Source organism: Rhinatrema bivittatum, chromosome 3 (assembly GCF_901001135.1).
Source record: "Rhinatrema bivittatum chromosome 3, aRhiBiv1.1, whole genome shotgun sequence".
In the NCBI taxonomy this organism is placed as follows: Eukaryota; Metazoa; Chordata; class Amphibia; order Gymnophiona; family Rhinatrematidae; genus Rhinatrema; species Rhinatrema bivittatum.
The window spans coordinates 198,191,633-198,212,979 of record NC_042617.1 but is presented as its reverse complement, the minus strand read 5'-3'; the positions used below and the strand labels follow the sequence as shown (position 1 = coordinate 198,212,979).

The 21,347-nt window shown below is 43.3% G+C and overlaps 1 protein-coding gene across 1 annotated transcript in view; it reads left to right on the top strand.

Annotated features, from left to right (window-relative positions):
- The window catches only part of PLG (plasminogen), a 257,526-nt gene that overhangs the window by 132,996 nt on the left and 103,183 nt on the right, over positions 1-21,347 (top strand). The window contains exons 6-8 of the mRNA XM_029594095.1: positions 15,090-15,210; positions 16,938-17,056; positions 18,242-18,404. Coding sequence (XP_029449955.1) covers positions 15,090-15,210; positions 16,938-17,056; positions 18,242-18,404 — 403 coding nt within the window. The remainder of the gene's footprint in view (positions 1-15,089; positions 15,211-16,937; positions 17,057-18,241; positions 18,405-21,347) is intronic.

The window sequence follows — 21,347 nt, the reverse complement described above, 5'->3', positions numbered from 1 at the left end:
GTGTGAGAGAAAAATATGAACTACACACCACCAGCTTAGTCTTCCACTTCTCCCAAATGTTTAAGGTATGGCGAGTAGTGGGCATCATGTTGGGACAGGTTCTCCATGTGCTTTTCACCTGCCAAGGGGTCGCCATCAAAGGCATGCCCAACATCTGTGATTGTTCAATGATCGCCCAGTGTTTGATGTCTTGTGCATTATGCCAGACAATCAGAGCTCTCAATTGCACGGCCACATAATACCATGTAAGATTAGGTATTCCCAGTCCTCCCTCTACTTTAAACTGATACAGGGTGGCTCTGCTAATCCAGGGCGGGTGACATTTCCAAATGAAACTAAAGACCTCCCTTTGCCATCCTCTCAAGATGTTATAGGCTATAGAGATGGGCATTATTTGAAAAAGATAAAGGAAACATGGGAGAAGGTTCATCTTAAACGTGGTGACTCGTCCCAACCACAATAAGGGGAGGCGAGACCATTTTTCCAAATCCTGTCCAATCTGGTTTAGCAATGGGTGGTAATTTAGGGCAAACAGATCCCTCAGGTGTCCACTCAATTGAATCCCTAAATATTTAAGTTTATTAGGTGCCCACCTGAAGGGATGTGCCTCCCGCAAAAACTTAACCAAATCCGGGTGGCATGTAATATTTAGGATTTCCAATTTGTCCCAATTGACCTTAAAGCCAGATACCTGACTAAATACATTAAGTGTGTGTTCAACAGCCGGCAAAGACCTATGTGGGTTGCTGAGTGTAAACATGATGTCATCAGAAAAGAGGGAAAGTTTGAAAGAATGGACATTCAATCGAAAACCAGCAATATCTGGATGGTTGCGAATGGAGATAGCCAAGGGTTCTAAAAAAAGAGCAAACAATAAGGGGGATAGAGGGCATCCTTGGCGCGTGCCTCTTTCCACAGAAAAATAATCAGAATAGCCCCCATTAACTTTAATACAAGCCTTCAATCGTTCATAGAGCTTGAGTATCCAAGAACAAAAAGAATTCTCAAAGCCTATTTTCTACAGGTTTCAAAAGAGAAAAGGCCAATGGACCATGTTGAAAGCCTTTTTGGCGTCAATAAAAGAAAGATAGATTCAATGTTATCTCAATGGGTCCACCACATAAGGTTGATCAGTTTGCGAACATTGTTGCCAGCAAGCCTGCCAGGTATAAAGACTGCTTGATCCAGATGGATAAGTTGAACAATTAAGTTATTTAAACAGCCTGCTAAAATTTTAGCTAGTAGGTTAAGGTCTATATTAATTAAGGAAATGGGGCGGTAAGAGCCACATAATGTTGGATCACAGCCAGCTTTAGCTATGACAGTGATTCTAGCTATATTTGAGTTACAATATAGTGACCCACCATCTCTTAAATAATTAAAAACCTTCTGTAGGTGGGCGACGATATATGGGCGAAACTGCTTATAAAATTTAGCTGTTAGACCATCCGGTCCAGGCGCTTTTCCAGATATAAACGTCTTTATTGCCAGTAGGATCTCTGCACTCGAGATTTTCTTATTTAGCTCCTCTCACGTATCCTCGGTTAGGATAGGAAGAGGGAGGTCCTGTAGGTATGCATCTATCATTTCAAATGAGATATTCTTTTCTGCCCCATACAGAATCCCAAAGAATTGGAGGAAATGTTTACGGATATCAGAATTACTAGTAAGAATGACACCGGTTTCTTCTTTGATTTTCAAAATATTATTCTGAGCAAGGGTTCTTTTCAATTTATTAGCTAGTAATTTCACTGCCTTATCCCCCCTCGAAATATTCCTGCTTAGTAATCTCCATCATATGCACCATCTTTGCTGATTCTAGCCTCATTAAATCCTCCCTAGCTCTAGAAAACAGGGATAATGTCTTTTGTGAAGCAGTGGCTTGGTGTTTCTGAGATAACATTTGGATTGTCTGGCATAAGGTCTGTCTCTCTTGTTCTCTTTGTTTTTTAAGGAATGAGGCTCCAGATATTAAGAGGCCTCGCAGTATTGCTTTCAAACTATCCCAAATAATTGTAAGGGGGGGGGGTGTTTCCTGTGTCATTCCTGGTGAGGAAATCTTGAATACTGGCCGACAGGGAGGTGTTAAAGTCAATGTCAGACAGTAAAGAATCATTAATTTCCAGAACCTCATCCCTTTGTCATAGTGATCTAGGGTGATGTCCATCCAAACTGCAGCATGGTTGGCCTAGACAACAGACCCGACTGAGCGACATTGTTGAAAGCTGTTTTATCTAGCAAGAAATAATCTATTCTAGAGTATGAATCATGGGAATGCGAATAATAGGTATAGGATCGTGATGAGGGATAGTTTGCCCTCCATACATCAATCAAATGCCATTCTGCTAGAAACTCCCTCAGCTTGAGTCAATGGGGGGGGGGGGGGGCTGCATATGCACTCCCCCTGGACATATCCAGAGAGGGTAATCTAGCAAGATTAAAGTCTCCCCCAATAATTAGTTTCCATTTTCCATGAGAAACTAATAACTGATGCAGGGTTTCCAAAAACGTACCCTGGTCCTTGTTGGGAGCAAATATATTGACAACAGTGTAAGCTATCCCTTTGACCATGATTTGTAGCAGAAAAAAAACCTACCCAAAGTGCCCCTAACACATAATTGGCAATCAAACACAAAAGTCATTGAGAATAATATGCACTCCCCAGTGTATTTGATATTTTTGCTACAAGAAGAAAAATATTGCTTGGGGTATTTGCTGGACTTCAACAAGGCTTCATATCTGCCTCTCAAGTGAGTTTCTTGGGCATATATGATATTTGCGCTCAACTGGCCCATCTCTCTAAAAAATAGATGCCTCTTGAAAGGAGAAGTAACCCCTATCACATTTAGAGAAATTAAACGAAAAGAGGCCAAATAGAAAAAAGAATATTAGTAATGGCTATTACAAAATCTGTAGCCCAGGCAGTGCCATGAAGGTACAAATAGCGAGCGAAAGGAGCTGCATGTATTAACAACCAGATAGCGTGGGATGAGCCTTGTCTTCCATCCACAGCTGCATATAATGCCAAGAAAAGCAAAGAGGAGCAACTTTTGAAAAACCAGCCAAAAAGGATGTGCATATCTCCCCACCCAAAGGAAACCCAATTCCATCCCCCCATAAAGTTCATCAGATCTGCAGAAATCTCCATGCAAATCTAACATTTTCCATCCTCTGAGTCTAGGAGGAAAAGAAAACATCCAACAGGGAGGTTCTCTCAAGCCTCATAAGATAGAGCTGCCTCAAAGAATGGGCAGACATAATAGGGAGCTATATATGTAGTAGAAAACCCCCCACATATAACTCTCCAACCAGCATAGAGCGAAAGTTCAAGTCAAAATGAAAAAGTCTAGTAAGGAAAACTTCTGCATACCAGGAACTCAAGTAAACCATAATCAGGAAAGTTCATGGGGCATCTTTAACCACCACATGTGCTCCAGAGCTTCTCTTCAATTAGATATTCCATGCACCCATTCTGCCATTTTGGAAATGCGTTTCTTGCAACCAGCCCTTTGGTAGTATTGGTAAGTGTAGTAGAAGTAGTGAAGCTTCGATCCTTTAAGATAGATAATGCTCCAGAGATGGTAGAAATCTTGGCATTAACTCTATCCCATGTAAATGAGAGGCCAAAAGATTGCATCCACCGATATTTCACATTTTCTTTACATACAGGTCTATCCTGTAAAGTGCGGCTGCGTTTACCCTGCTCCTAAGCCGCATTCTACTCACTTTCCGGCCGCGTTATCCCTTCCTGCGATCCCGAATCCACTTTAACCTACTCCTACCGCGTCCTAAAATCCCCGGCCACCCCCTTCCGCACGCGGCATGTATATTGCATGCAAACGAGCGAATTAGCTATTCCCTAGCATCCCGTAACCCGCGCCCCGACTATCGCTATCTTTCCTGCCGTTTTGTCGCGCGTTTAACCTGCTAACTTACCGCCTACCCTTACCCCTGCGGTAGAGGCAGGGGTAAGGGTAGGTGGCAAGCTTTCCCCCAGCCCCGCTCACCTGCCCCGGCCGCGATCATGGGTGCCGGTCTCCGGGGCAGCCCCAGACCTCTCCCCTCCTCCCGAAGCAAAAAAAAAAAAAAAAAGCGAAAAAAACGTAAAAGCAAAAAGTAAGTCGCTTCGCCGCTTCACTGTCAGTCTCTTCTTCCCTCCTCCCGGAGCAAGGCTGCTTTTCGCGCCCTGCTCCGGGAGGAGGGGAGAAGAGACACAGCGGCGAAGCAACTTACTTTTTGCAACCCCGATCGGAGCTCTCCTGCCTCCCGCTGGCGACTTACTTTTTTTGCAGCTGTCCGGCCATCTGGAAGAAGGTATCGTGGCTCCCCTGCCTCCCGGGGAAGATGGATGCCAGCACGGGGGAAAGCGGCCCCTGTGCATGCAATTGGCTGCTCAAGACGTGACGTCACATGCCGTGACGCCAAACGTCATGATGTCACGTCTTGAGCAGCCAATTGCATGCACAGGGGCCGCTTTCCCCCGTGCTGGCATCCATCTTTCCCGGGAGGCAGGGGAGCCACGATACCTTCTTCCAGATGGCCGGACGGCTGCAAAAAAAGTTAGTCGCCAGCGGGAGGCAGGAGAGCTCCGATCGGGGTTGCAAAAAGTAAGTTGCTTCGCCGCTGTCAGTGTCTCTTCTCCCCTCCTCCCGGAGCAGGGCGCGAAAAGCAGCCTTGCTCCGGGAGGAGGGAAGAAGAGACATTGACAGTGAAGCAGCGAAGCGACTTACTTTTTGTTTTTACGTTTTTTTCGCTTTTTTTTTTTTTTTTGCTTCGGGAGGAGGGGAGAGGTATCTGTCATTTCAAATGACATTTGAAATGACAGATACCAGTGTGGCGTGAAGCGTTAGGCCCGCGCACCCAGGATACTGTATAGGCGCTCTATCCAGTAAAATGGGTTGTGCGGGCCTAAGGCTTCATGGACCCTTCTTAGACGCGGTTTTCATTTGCATAAAATTATTGTTCAGGATCGAGCGGTAGGTGAGCTGCACTGTGCTTGCGGCAACCGCGGGTGCCGTGGGCACTAACGCAGCTCTTCCTACCGCTCGGTACTGGATAGACCTGATAGAAAGGTGGTGACTTCGCGTAGTTCCTGGCGATTCTGCAATGTGGCTTGAGAAAGATCTGCAAAAACTGCTATTTCTTGGCCTTCCCAGGTGCAAATAGCTTGTTTTCTCACCGCAGCAGCCATTTTTTCTTTTAGTGAGAAGTCATGGAAGTAAACAATTATGTCGCACACCTTGTTATTGTTAGAGGTGTACAAAGCTTTTATGTCCCTGTAGAATTCAATATCAGGAGTGGGTTCTCCCTCACCTGCGTTATTAGCCTCCAGGAGGAATTTACAAAAGCAGCCTACTATGGCTACACAGTCCGCATTAGCAGGCAATTCGTGGAACCCCCTAAACTGAATGTTTCCCTGCCAAGTTCTGTTTTCCAAATCCGCAAGCTTGGCCTTTTATTTTGGAGTTTTCCTCCTTAAGTTCGGCGCAGGTTTCTTGAAGCTGTTTGGAGGATTCAGCTTGGGCATCCAGGCGAGTGTCAATATTGTCCACTCTATAACCCACTGTGGCTAATTCCTCATGGAATTCTTCGAGCATCCCTTTAATCTCGGATTTATAAATTTTTACATCTTTCCTGAGAATGCAAAACAGTCTGAATTCAGTACGAATCATGGGCTCTTCTGAGGGGATATTGAAATCATCATCCGGGTTTGCGGCATCCACGAGGATTTCAGGGCTGGCGCCATAACAGTTCTCCTCGCTCTCAGTTGCCTCTCTCCTCCGATATGAAAATTGTTTAAAGTCAACTGACTTACATTTTGCGGTCATCCTATTTGTGATCCTGGCATTTAGCATGATTCTGGAAGAGGTGAGAAATTGAGAGGCTTCCCTCAGCCGCTTCCCTTAGCCGGCTGAGAGAAGAGCTCATATCTCAAGTGACCATTGCTTGTGGTGACGTCACTTCCTCTGAATTTTAATTCAAATTTAAATTTTGTAAATGTATTTTTGGATTGTATTTGTTATGATTTTCTTTGTTAATTATTTATACAGTATTTCATTTTGTTTTGTTTTATTATATTTTGATTTTAACTCCATTTATCTTTTATTATACCCCTGCTTGGTTAATGCAATTTATAGGCAGTATATAAAATTTTTAATAATAATAATAATACATGTGTACCTTCCAACATGCCTTCAAAATACACTTCTATATGGTCAAAAAAATATGTAACGTTTATTTGAGGTGTGTTAAGTCTCAATACAATTTATTTCTTCAGGGCTGCTCCAGCTAGCTGAATTGTCACCAGCTTAACTCTCAGTCTCTGGGAGGGATTCTTTTTATGGGAGAAAGCTCTTGTTTATGGCCTAGACAATGAAAAGAGATTGTCAATGTGTCCTGTGCTTTGAGTACTTCCCATGGGGTGCAAAGCTGTAATAAATAGACAAGATCAGAACTGGGAGTAAAACAATACTTTACTGATTCATAACTTTAAATAAAGTCCATTTATCCAAATTGACAAGTGTACATCTGACTCTTGAAACAGGTTTTTCATGTTTGGTGTGTAGATGTCCTTATTACAGACGTCTGGGTAGAGCCCATGATGATTTTAAATGTGCATAACTCTCCTAGTGGCTGTGTGAGAATCCTAGTGGAGGGGTCCCCCTTGCATTGCAAAAATCCTACCTTTAGACATCTTCTTCCTCTTGGACACCCAGCCTGTCCTTGTGCCTTGATGTGCAGAGGCCTGGATGGGATCTCCTTCTTTTGTTTTTTCTTCTTGTGATTCAGTTGTTCCTTTATCCTTAGCTATAATTTCAGGGGGATCTGTGGGATCAGACTAATTCTCAGCACTGCAGTCCCAGTGGGTAAGAGGGGATTCAAAAACATTCCCCACTTAACTCAAAGTCCAAAAATACTTTAAAGCTTAACTGGATACTGTCACAGGTGCTTGCCACAATCAAAGTGTGAATGGGCTCACTGGTCTTCATCTCCTGTCCTTTGAGTATGGCCAGCAAGGATGACTTTCCCCAAAGAAGCAGGCTGAACTCAGTTCCTTCCAAAAATAGGACTCCTCTAGCCTTCAAAATCTCTTGCAGCAGGATCCATCACTGGTACTTGCCTACCTAGGGGTTAGAGTAGGCTCGCAGGTATTTAGTCCCCTGCTGAGAGCCCTTTTGCTCCTAAAGTGTATCAGGCTCAACAATCTATCTTGCTTATGGCAAGAAGAACCCTCTGGCAAGGAGTGCACGGTGAGGTGTTTCTTCTAAAAGAAAACTCCTTAGGGCAAGGCCAGGAGGCCCTATCATAGTGTGAAAAAAATACATCCTTAGTCTCTGATTACTTCCTCAAACTGAATCCCCCGAGTGTTAACATGGCTGAGCTAACTAGCCCTGAGGCATCCAATCCAGAACCTCCTGGTGGGGGGGACTAAGGGGTGTGGATGGCTCCTGTGTAAAAAATGTTAAGGACAGGGATAGTGGCATCTAGTGGCCAGACCAGGAGGGTCTGCCACATATACATGCTATGAAACTATGTACCTACTTTCTGACAGCTAAAAATTCACTGTGCTGTATTATGACCTATTTAGGTACATTACTGCTATTTATACTCACATTAAAGGCACCTTTCTGTTTGAATATTTACCCCATTATGAATGCTTTCCATTATCCAAGTTGCTTTTCATCAGCTTGATTTCTCATGGATTTAGTGCACTTTTTTTGTTTTACTCTTTAACAATGGAGAAATGTCCTTAGAAACAAAAATTACATAGTACTTCGGAGGGAATGTAATAACTCCTAACTGGTTTTCCTTGTGTTTTACTGAACATAAGAACATAAGAAATTGCCATGCTGGGTCAGATCAAGGGTCCATCAAGCCCAGCATCCTGTTTCCAACAGAGGACAAACCAGGCCACAAGAACCTGGCAATTACCCAAACACTAAGAAGATCCCATGCTACTCATGCAATTAATAGCAGTGGCTATTCCCTAAGTAAACTTGATTAACAGCAGTTAATAGACTTCTCTTCCAAAAACTTATCCAGACCTTTTTTGAACCCAGCTACAATAACTGCACTAACCACATCCTCTGGCAACAAATTCCAGAGCTTGATTGTGCATTGAGTAAAAAAGAATTTTCTCCGATTTGTCTTAAATGTGCTACTTGCTAACTTCATGGAATGCTCCCTAGTCCTTATATTATTAGAAAGTGTAAATAACCAATTCACATCTACTCGTTCAAGACCTCTCATGATCTTAAAGACCTCTATCATATCTCCCCTCAGCCATCCCTTCTCCAAGCTCAACAGCCCTAACCTCTTCAGTCTTTCCTCATAGGGGAGCTGTTCCATCCCCTTTAACATTTTGGTTGCCCTTCTCTGTACCTTCTCCATCACAACTATCTTTTTTGAGATGCGGCGACCAGAATTGTACACAGTATTCAAGGTGTGGTCTCACCATTGAGCGATACAGAGGCATTATGACATTTTCCGTTTTATTAACCATTCCCTTTGTAATAATTCCTAACATTCTGTTTGCTTTTTTGACTGCAGCAGCACACTGAGCCAACGATTTTAAAGTATTATCCACTATGATGCCTAGATCTTTTTCCTGGGTGGTAGCTCCTTATATGGAACCTAACATCATGTAACTACAGCAAGGGTTATTTTTCCCTATATGCAACACCTTGAACTTGTCCACATTAAATTTCATCTGCCATTTGGATGCCCAATCTTCCAGTTTTGCAAGGTCCTCCTGTAATGTATCACAATCCGCTTGTGATTTAACTACTCTGAATAATTTTGTATCATCTGCAAATTTGATAACCTCACTTGTCGTATTCCTTTCCAGATCATTGATATATATATATTGAAAAGCACCGGTCCAAGAATAGATCCCTGAGGCACTCCACTATTAACCCTTTTCCACTTAGAAAATTGACCATTTAATCCTACTTTCTGTTTCCTGTCTTTTAACCAGTTTGTAATCCACGAAAGGACATCGCCTCCTATCCCATGACTTTTTAGTTTTCTTAGAAGCCTCTCATGAGGGACTTTGTCAAATGCCTTCTGAAAATCCAAATACACTACATCTACCGTTTCACCTTTATCCACATGTTTATTAACCCCTTCAAAAAAATGAAGCAAATTTGTTAGGCAAGACTTCCCTTGGGTAAATCCATGTTGACAATGTTCCATTAAACCATGTCTTTCTATATGCTCTACGATTTTGATCTTGAGAATAGTTTCCACTATTTTTCCTGGCACTGAAGTTAGGCTCACTGGTCTATAGTTACCCGGATCGCCCCTGGAGCCCTTTTTAAATATTGGGGTTACATTGGCCACCCTCCAGTCTTCAGGTACAATGGATGATTTTAATGATAGATTACAAATTTTAACTAATAGATCAGAAATTTCATTTTTTAGTTCCTTCAGTACCGTAGGATGCATGTTTACCATCCGGTCCAGGTGATTTGCTACTCTTTAGTTTGTCAATCTGGCCTACAACATCTTCCAGGTTCACAGTGATTTGGTTCATTTCGTTTGACTCATCACCCCTGAAAACCATCTCCGGAACTGGTATCTCCCCAACATCCTCATTAGAAAACATGGAAGCAAAAAATTCATTTAGTCTTTCTACAATGGCCTTATCTTCCCTAAGAGCCCTTTTAACCCTTTGGTCATCTAATGGTCCAACCGACTCCCTCACAGGTTTCTTGCTTCAGATATATTTTTAAAAGTTTTTATTATGAGTTTTTGCCTCTATGGCCAACTTCATTTCAAATTCTCTCTTTGCCTGTCTTATCAATGTTTTCACTTAACTTGACAATGCTTATGTTTTATCCTATTTTCTTCAGATGGATCCTTCTTCCAATTTTTGAAGGATTTTTTTTTGGCTAAAATAGCCTCTTTTACCTCACCTTTTAACCATGACGATAATTGTTTTGCCATCCTTCCACATTTCTTAATGCGTGGAATACATATGACCTGCGCCTCTAGGATTGTATTTTTAAACAATGTCCATGCCTGTTGAACACTTTTAACCTTTGCAGCTGCACCTTTCAGTTTTTTTCTAACTATTTTCCTCATTTTATCAAAGTTTCCCTTTTGAAAGTTTAGTGTTACAGCTGTAAATTTACTCATGGTCCCCCTTCCAGTTATTAGTTTAAATTTGATCATGTTATGATCACTATTGCCAAGTGGCCCCACCAAATCCTGTGTTCCACTAAGAATTAAATCTAAAATAGCTTCCTCTCTTGTTGATTCCTGAACCTATTGCTCCATGAAGCTGTCATTTATTACATCCAGGAACTTTGTCTCTAGCAAGTCCAGATGTTACATTTTCCCAATCAATATTGGGGTAATTGAAATCTCCCATTATTATTGCACTGCCAGAATGGTTAGCTTCCCTGATTTTTCTTAGCATTTCATAATCTGTCTGACCATTTTGTACAGGTGGACGGTAGTATACTCCTATCACTATACTCTTACCCAACACACATGGGATTTCTACCCATATAGATTCTACTGAGCATTTAGTCTCTTGTATGATCTTTATCCTGTTGGACTCTATACCCTCCTGGTCATAAGGTGCCACATCTCCACCAAGTTGATCTTCCCTATCATTACGATATAATTTGTACCCTGATATAGCACTGTCTCATTGGTTATCCTTCTTCCACTAAGTCTCTGTGATGCCAATTATGTCAATCTCATCATTTGCTGCTATACACTCTAACTCTCCCATCTTACTTCTTAGGCTTCTGGTATTGGCATACAGACATTTCAAAGTATTTTTTTGTTTGTATTAACAACCTGCTTTTCAATTGTTAGGGATAATTTGGAAATCATTAGCTTTGGTGATTTTTTTACATATAGATACATGGACTACGTTTGCTTTTATTAGAACCTCTCTGTTGGCATGCCCTAAATCTCCTGTTTCATTAATATCCTTCAAGAATACATTTCTCTGAACCATGCACTGCTGAGTGACTGTTGGCTTTCCCCCTTGTTCTAGTTTAAAAGCTGCTCTAGCTCCTTTTTGAAAGTTGGTGCCAACAGCTTGGTTCCACTCTGGTTAAGGTAGAGTCCATCCTTTCGGAAAAGTCTCCCCTTCCCCAAATGTTTCCCCAGTTCCTTACAAAACTGAATCCCTCTTCCCTGCACCATCGTCTCATCCACGCATTGAAACTCTGGAGCTCTGCCTGCCTTTGGGGACCTGCACTTGGAGAATTTCAGAGAATGCCACCGTGGAGGTTCTGGATTTCAGCTTTCTACCTAAAATCCTAAATTTGGCTTCCAGAACCCCTCTCCCATATTTCTCTATGTCGTTGGTGCCCACATGTACCACGACAGCCGGCTCCTCCCCAGCACTGTCTATAATCCTATCTAGGTGACGCGTGAGGTCTGCCACCTTCGCACTAGGCAGGCAAGTTACCAGGCGGTCCTCACGTCCACCAGCCATCCTGCTATCTACATTTCTAATAATTGAATCACCAACTATGTTGGCCGGCCTAATCCTTCCCTCCTGGGCAGTAGCCCTGGGAGTCTTGTCCTCAGTGCGAGGACAGTGTCTCCCGGGGGATGCTGGAGAGCAGGTCCTTGCTACAGGATCACTTCCTGCTACATCAGGGTGATGTTCTCCTACTGGGAGACCTTTCTGATCCAAGGCAGCACTGGGGCTGCCAGACTGGATTTGGGGCTTGGCCTCTATGTCCCTGAATGTCTCATCAATGTACCTCTCTGTCTGCCTCAGCTCCTCCAAGTCTACTACTCTAGCCTCCAGAGATTGGACTCGTTCCCTGAACGCCAGGAACTCTTTGCACTGAGTGCACACATATAATCTCTCACCAGCGGGTAAAAAATTATACATGTGCTACTCAATGCAAAAGACTGGAAAGCCCCCCTCTTGCTGCTGGACTGTTGCCTTCATCTTAGTTTTATTGAGCTCCTAGTTAAGTTTTAGGATACTAATGGAGTTGGAATTAGAGTGCTTTAAATTTACAGGAATATTTTCTAATTAATCTGCTATTTAAGTTTAGGATACTAAGGGAGTTGGAATGAGAGTAATTTAAATTTACAGATAAATTTACTAATTAATCAGCTAGTGTCCTACAAGGGGATGATTAAACTTTTAATAAAGGCTGATACAATAGTATGATTTAGATAAGACCCTGATTGATTTTTAATGAGAAAGTGTCTCGTGCCTAAAAATCAAGGGTTGAGTGTGTGGGAAAGACAGACACTAGAATTAACTATCTCTGGTTTGCTTATTAGCTCAGACACACACAAACTGTAAAAAATATATCCCTCTATTTCACCTTACTTTTATAAGTCCAAAGATTTCCGAAAACTATACTTACCAATCCTTTCTAACCACCATTAAATTAATCTTCACTCAGTTAATTGAAAGGCTCAAGATTCCGGTCCTCCTCTACTGCAAAGGGTGCAGGGCCTCTGGAAGCTGGGGCTGTGGAAGTCAATCCCTGGATCGCGTGCGGTGACCTCTGGACGCCTCTCCCAGGGGATGCTGGGAGCAGTATGCAGATGAGCCTTCCGGTCCTCCTCTACTGCAGAGGGTGTGGGGCCTCTGGGGCTGTGGAAGTCAATCCCTGGATCGTGTGCGGTGACCTCTGGACGCCTCTCCCGGGAATGCTGGGATCAGTATGCAGATGAGCCTCCCGATCCTCCTCTACTGCAAAGAGTGCGGGGCCTCTGGAAGCTGGGGCTGTGGAAGTCAATCCCTGGATCGCTTGCGGTGACCTCTGGACGCGTCTCCCGGGGGATGCTGGTGCAGTATGCAGATGAGCCTTCCGATCCTCCTCTACTGATTATTTTAGATCTCTTGAGTTTGTGGACATGCAGGATTCTAATCAAGATTGGCCACTAGCAATATGATCGAGATGTGAAAAACTTTGATCATACTCTGGCATGGAAAAACATAGGAATCTTAAGCTTGCTAAGGTTGATGAATATATCTAGACAGTATCCCCCCAACCCAAACACCTGAATTTGGCAGATTCATGTCCTTTAGTATTATATCATTATATTCTCTAGTAACATTTTATTCTTCCTTCACCAGTTTCCTTCTGTTCCTTTTTGGGCTTCTGTTTCAATTGGAACCAGTCTGTACTGTGGCTATGGAACCTTAAGCCTTCATTCATAACTGCTTGGGGTTCTTTCCCATTTTTAATTCTATCCTGTACTGCTTGCCCAGAGAGTACAGTGATGATCTATGGCCAATGGCTCCCCCTGGAACTCCCTTCTCCTGCACACTGAGTTTGATTGCTAGAAAGGCAATTATATAACCACTTTCATAAGCTATGCATTGCCTATGCACACAAGCTATGCCAGTTTCCCCAGGTGTAATAATTTACGCACATAAATCACTTTGAAAATGATCCCTGAGAGCACTTGCAAAAGGTTACACCAAAAGTATGTGCATAAATCTCAAGTTTGCCCCAATTCTGCTCCCTGCTGTAGTGGTTGAGGAACAGTACAGGGCAAGTCAGAACTGAGTTAGGGACTCTTCGGCTTACACCAGTCACCTCCCCCGCAGGTTGAGCCCTTGGGTTCTGGCAGTTGGCAGGACTTAAACAGTGGCTGGTGTTGAGGGTAGTACTGGACTGGAACCAGGAGAATGAGGGCTGGTATAGGTGAAGCCTCATCTCAAACCAAGGTCTGTCTGCTAGCGGTGGGAACCTGTGGAGCCCCTCCCCACAGGTGGAGCCAATCTTACCCCAGTCCAAGGGTCCACAGACACAACAGAGTCCCTCATGAGAGACTCTTCAGGAAATTGGGAGGTCCTGGAATAGGAGGCAGTGCCCTATTGTGGATTGGAAACTGGATAATTGGTCAGTTTTCAAAATGGAGAAACGATGCTAGTGGAGCACCCCAGTGGTTTGTACTGGGACCTGTGCTATTTATCATATTCATAAATGATTTGGAAGATGGAACATTGAGTGACTTGACCAAATTTGCAGATGATACAAAATTGGTTTGCAATTAAAATAGCAGTGGATAGTGAGGAACTGCAGAAGGACCTTGTGAGACTAGAAGAGTGGATATCCAAATGGCAAATGCAGTTTAATGTGGACAAGTGCAAAGTAATACACATAGGCAAAAATTAACCCAATTATAGTTACACGAGGAAGTCACCACCAGGAAAAGGACCTTAAGAGTCCTTGTGAGCAATACCTTGAAATCTTCATCTCAATGTGCGGTGACTTTCAAAAAGGCTAATAAAATGTTAGGAATTATTTGGAAAATAATAACTAAGAATATCATAATACTCTTGTATAGATTCATGGTGCGTCTGCACCTTGAGTATTGTGTGCAGTTCTGGTCTCACCCCATCATAAAAAAGTCATAGCGGATGTAGAAAAAGTACAGAGAAAGTTGACAAAATGGATAAAAGGGTTGGGAAAGCTCCCTCATGGCTAATCAGATTAGGGTTCTTTATCTTGAAGAAGAGATGGCTGAGAAGGGATATGACTGAGATTTATAAAATCATGAGTGGGGTGGATATTCAGAGGGATAGCTGTGTTAGTCTGGCTTGCAAAAATGACATGAGGCGGGTGGCACCTTTTAGACTAACCAATTTATTGAGGCATGAGCTTTTGAGGACAGAGTCCACTTTGGAAATTAGCATAAAGCATACAAGGGAAAAGCAACTGCATATTTTGTAACTATGTGAGCTATTTTAAAATCCTCCTCCAAGTGTATCTCACTTTGTAAAGTCACCGTTATAATGAGAACACACAGTGCCTCTAGCAAAAGGAAGGACACTGCCTTAGCTTTGTGCGCCTTTTTTCTTAAGGATTGAGTCAATATTGGCAGCCACATTTCATATCAATGTGATCCTCAACCAGGAGAAGCAAAATAGCAAGCAGGGTGGCAAGATGGCACTTTGTAAAATATGTGAGTGTCAACATTTAGAATCCAGATTTTAACAACATTTCCTTTTGTGGCGAGTGCGCTTATTTTTTTTTAAGGTCAATTGGAGGGTTCTGAATGGAACAAATTAGGAGTCACTGCTGTAGCACCTTACTTTATCCTCTGTACTATCACAAATTTGGTTCTTCTTATTACAGAAGATTGCATGCATTGCAGTGGTCGAAATTACAGAGGCAACATTTCAAAAACAGAGTCTGGTTTGGAGTGCCAACACTGGGCACTGCAGAAACCTCATGGACATGGATATATCCCATTAAAGTAAGTTCAAGGAAAGGATATATTTTGAAAGGTTCAGCAAATAATAGTGGGAAAGGGAGGAGAGGGTGTCCATATTAATTTGGTTTGTCTGGCTAAATTTGAGACTTAGCTGGGCAAACTATGAGTTTTAAATTACAAGCTGCTCGAAACACCATCGACTTATCCAGGCCAATTATTTATCCAGATAACTGATGTATTCTGAGACAGAATTAAGTTAGCTGGATAACTTAATCTAGCAAATTTGGATAGTTACAGTTAGCCAGATAACTAATCCAGCTAAGTCTGTCATGCTGGAGAACAGTTCTAAAGTTAGCTGGATAAATTTATCTGGTTAACAATGACTTTACATGGCTATAATCAGCAGAGCACAAAATTGTCAGGGCTCCACTGAATGTCCGTGACAGTTTATCTGGCATGCTGTGTTATATTATTAATCTCTAACAGGCCGATACAGAAAAACGCGTGGGAGAACTGGCGAGCGCCTGCTCTCCCAACACGTGCACAGGCCACTCTCCTGGGCGCGCGATTCAGGAGGGTGGCCTATGCAAATTAGGGCCCACGGTAAAAGGAGCGGCGGTTGTCAGCGGGTTTGACAGCTGACGCTCAATTTTGCCGGCGTCGGTTCTCAAACGCGCTGACAGCCACAGGTTTGGAAAATGGACGCCGGCATAATTGAGCATGCGTCTTCTGACCCGTGGGCCGCGGGCCGATTTTTAATTTTTTTTTTTAATTTTTACTTTTTTTTTATTTTTGGGGCCTCCGACTTAATATCGCTATGATATTAAGTCGGAGGGTGTACAGAAAAGCAGTTTTTTCTGCTTTTCTGTACACTTCCCTGGCGCCGACAGAAATTAATGCCAGCCTTTGGGCAGGCGTTAATTTCTGAAAGTAAAATGTGTGGCTTGGCTGTACATTTTGCTTTCTGAATCGCGCGGGAATAACTAATAGGGCCATCAACATGCATTTGCATGTTGCGGGCGCTATTAGTTTCGGGGGGGGGGGGGGGGGTTGGACGCGCGTTTTCGACGCGCTATTACCCCTTACTGAATAAGGGGTAAAGCTAGCGCATCAAAAACGCATGTCCAAATGTGGGTTAACAGTGCGCTCCACCAGAACTGGGGTATGTTTTATTAAAATGTATTTGGGTAACACTGGCATGTCCATTTTGTGAAAAGTTTGAGAAAATTTGATATGATGTAGATATATGTAAAAAATTATATTTTATAATGATGGAGTTTAATAAAGTGATGTAAATATATAATGCTCATATGAGATTTGCTTATGAGGTACTATAAGATGTATTAGAGATAGTGGTCTAAAAAACTGTTTTGTACAACATAATATATAGTTATGTGATGTTCCCTGCATGTGTGAAAAGCCTATAATTCTGAAGCCAGGACATCCAAGTATTAGTTGTAGTATTAAGCATTCACTGACTCTCTTAAAAATTCAAATTTATAAGGCCTTAAAAAAAAATCCCATCAGGTTTCTATGGGATGGATAACTTGATTTTTAGTACAATAATAATTTGAAGACAATTTTTGATAATATGAGACCAAGAGGGCTTTCAACAACTTTCCTTAACAAGATTTCAGCCATTATTTGTTACAGTTTCCCTGTCTAATGTCTTGCTGGAAATGACTTTCAAGAAAAGAAAACAAACCGCTACAGCAAAATTGTCGTTCTCTCTCTCTCGGTAACTCTTTGTTTATTGCTTGTTTGTATAGCTTTCCAGAAAAGGATCTGAAAATGAATTATTGCCGTAATCCTGACGGGGAGCCACGACCATGGTGTTTCACGACTAACTCCTCCAAACGCTGGGAGTTCTGCACTATTCCTCGCTGCTGTAAGCACCACTGTCATCAATAAACAGTACTGACTTACAGCCTCCATCAGAGCACAGTAGAGATGGGTACAATTTAGAAAAAAATTAATCCTTTAGTTTTGTGAGCTTTGGAAAATCATAGTTTGTGATTCACCTAGCATACTAACATAATACATGATGGCAGGTAAAGACCAAAATGGCCCCTCCAGTCTGCCTGGTTGATGTTCATCCACTTTGATTAGATGTGCATATAAATTCCCATATGTGACTCAAAACCACCTCCCCTCATTCCCATGTCTTTTACCTGACCTCTCAACCCTTTGCCCACCACTGCTCTCCATATCTATCCCATGAATGGTCTAAAATCCATCTCTGCTGGTAAGCCATTTCAAGCCTTATCATCTAGCATTGCTTCTTACAAGACCAATACTTAAGCCCAACACACAGGCCGCCTTCTACGACTTGTTATCAAGTTGTAATAATCCCCACAGTCAGCAAGTTAGGGAGGATTTGCTCTCCACATACCCACTGAAGTTTGGATTTTAACCATAGTCCTTCCATGCAGGTTGCTCCTGCATTCTGAGAAGCCTGATGTTGTTGTACCATTGCTGTTTAGGCTCCATGAAAGTTACCCCAGTGCTTTCTTGGAGGCCTAATGTAACCATACCACTGCTGTTTAGGGTTGTAACCAGTGCTCTGTGCAGATTATTGCAATAAGTTTCTAGGAAGCAAATAAAAGCCTCATTTTTCTATCAAGCCTGTGATGGTAATCCAAGAGCCCAACGCTGCTAAATTGACTATTTTGCTATTCTTACAGTTAAAGCTGTTAAAGCTCAGTCAGGAATGTTGATCTATTTAGAGTTAGGCCTTATCAAATTATATTGTGATATTGCTGTTACTCAAAACTGTTTACAACTTTGTAATATGAAACTGCAAATGACCTGTTTATAAGCTACATTTCTAATATGTTGTAACCCGCTGTGAGTGAATCTCATATTCAAAAAGCGGGAATTAAATCCAAGCAATAAATAAATAAGAAGGTTGGTGTGACCTATTTGGATGCTGATAAACACAATCAACAAATTACTTTGCTGGATTAGACTTTCTAAAACAAAAATCCCATGAGCTGCTGGTAGACTCTGATTGTGTTGTGCATTGTGATTGCCTTATTGATCAAGTTCATTTTTTGTCTCACCTGTTACACAGCTACTGATCCACCAACTACTAGCCCAGGACTTCAGTGTCTTTCAGGAAATGGAGAGTCTTACATAGGCAAAATAGCTCTGACAATATCGGGAAAAGTTTGTCAGGAATGGACCGCTCAGACCCCACACAAGCATTACAGGACTCCGGAGAACTATCCCTGCAAGTAAGCTACATGCATTCAGTTGCCGTTGAAAGTATTTGGGAAGACTGACAACATTGGGGGTAATATTCAAAGCCATTTACGCAACAATACATGGGTTTATGCAGGTAAATGGCTTATTAATAAATAGCACTGGAGTTGTGTGCATAAAATTATGTGTGTATCTCAATTTTACGCATATTTTCATGGGTGTTCTGGGAGCGGAATTGGGATTTATGCATATACTTTTGATTCTTAAAAGTATTCAAGTAAATTAACCCATGCAAGATACGCCCTGCAAAGAGCAGGCGAGTTGGGGTGAGTTTGTGCTCATTCTTAGGTGTAATTTTCAATGCAAACTCATCCACCTAAGTTGACTCTGAAAATTGGTGTAACTTAGGAATTTTGGCAACACCTAAGTTATACGAGCTGTTAAAAAATTACCTTCATATTTGTGCTGTTTTGAAATGATAGAAAGAGGCCATGATGATCTGTGACAAGCTACTCACTGTTCTGCCTTATATGACTATCTCGACTCCTCCCGGATCCAGTGACCGAGGCTCTCCCGGATCCATCGAAAGAGGCCCCCTAAGACACAGCTCGTGCAGTCGGTGCAACCTACTGGGGTAAGAGCCCCCACGCTCCCTAGGCCTCAGCCGCGGCCTCTCCCTGCTGTTCCTGATGCGACCCGGCAGCCCACCCTCAACGACAGCGGAGGGGCGGAGATGACAGAGCAGGCCTTAAGACTACCCACAGGCCACCATTCTGGACATTTAAACCGGCGCTCTCCACCGCGACCCCTCGAATCTCCCGAATCCAGCGACCGAGGCCCTCCCGGATCCATTGAACAAGGCCCGCTAAGACACAGCTTGCACGCATGGCACAAGCTAGCGGGGTAAGAGCCCCCACGCTGCTCTAGGCCTCAGGCGTGGCCTCTCCCTGCCATTCCCAACGCGACTTGGCAGCCTGCCCTCAACGTCAGCGGAGGGGTGGAGACTCCAGAGCAGGCCTTAAGACTGCCTGCAGGCCGCCAATATGGACCTTTACACCAGCGCTCTCCACTGCAACACCTCGACTCCTCCCGGATCCAGCGATCGAGGCCCTCCCGGATCCATCGAACAAGGCCCGCTAAGACACGGCTTGCACGGTCAATGCAACCTACCGGGGTAAGAGCCCCCATGCTGCCCTAGGCCTCAGCCGCGGCCTCTCCCTGCCGTTCCCGACGCGACCCGAAAGCCTGCCCTCAACATCAGTGGAGGGGCAGAGACTCCAGAGCAGGCCTTAAGACTGCTTGCAGGCCTCTGGCGCCGCGTGCCGGGCGTTGCGCGCCTAAGGAGCGTGACCAAGGAACCTGCCCCTTGGCACATCCCTTTGCGCAGTCCCTAGCAAGTCTTTCCACCCACCTCACAACCATCGCCCACCTTAACAACAATTTCAACTCCCTCCCATTATAGAACCTGCTGCCCACATCTAACTCCCATACCCCCTCCCTCCTCCAGTCTTATTCGCGACCATACCACACTGCTATACTGTGCTGACCTCCTCGCTTTCTCACCCATTTACTACACAACCTCCCCCCGTCCTAACCACCTCCTTCACCACCAATACCCCTCCCCACCCAGCGATAATAGGACACCCCATCCCCATTCTCAAACATCTCACTCAACAACATCTCAAACCCCACTTCCATAACCCACTCTCACACCACAAATCCCTGATTCCAATCATGATATCTCCATTCACTCAGTTCCTTGGCCTCACCGCCCTATCAATTATACTCTTTAACTCACAATCCCTAGTGAAAAAACCTCCCATCCTCCATGACCTGCTTCTAGATTCCAAACCTGACTTTTGTGCTATTACGAAACCTGGCTGAAACACACAGACACCGTTCTCTTAAACCAACTTCCCTCGCAATCATATGACTTCTATTCCATTCCAAGTCCCAAAAAAAGAGGCAGTGGTCTCCTACTCGCGGCCAAAAAAGACCTTAAACAAAGATCCCTAAACATTAACACCCCACCCAAAATCGAAATTGGCCTCTTTAAATCACAAGAACTACAAATCTGCTTAGTTTACACCCCCCGTGGTCTACTCAAATACAACCCCTCCCCCCTCATCAAATTTATAACACACAAACTAGACATAGACATCCCAGGAGACTTTAACCTCCATGTGGACACCACCCCCCTTACCTCTTCCTGCGAAACATTGTTAAATGCCTTTAAAGCCCTGGGCTTCAATCAAATCATTACTTCCCCTACACACAAAGCCGGGCACACACTTGATCTAATATTCGTTAACTCATGCATTCACTCCACCGAGAAACCATTCTGCACACCCGTCCCATGGTCAGACCACTCCCTCATCAAAGCCAACCTAGCCATAAAGCAAACTTCCACTCCTTGTCCAATACACATCAACACCATACAATTCAGGAAACCCTGCCACAAAGATGATTTAATCACCGCACTCAACAACTCCCTTAACTGACCTTTCAAGTGCAGAATCTGCTCTTTCCACTTGGAACCTTCTCACAAACAAAATCGCTAATAAACTATGCCCCCTTACCTCCAAAGAAATAAACCACTCACACAACAACAAAAAATCCTGGTATTCGCCAGAGCTTAAAAAACTGAAACATGACCTCAGAATAAAAGAAAGGAAATGGCGCAAAGACCCCACTCCTAACCACTTAGCCACATACAAAACCTCTCTACACTCATACGGAACCATCATCCTAAACACTAAACGTGACTATTATGCCACCAAAATCCATAGCTATCAACACAATGCCAAAGCCCTTTTCTCCTATGTAACTGACCTCACCAAAACCTCACCGCCCCCCATTCCAGATGAGGACTCTAAAATCAAATGTGAAGAACTCGCACACCACTTTAAAGACAACATTTCAAAACTCATGCTACGCTTCCCCACTTCCCCCCTGCCCACACAAGTTCTCTTCCT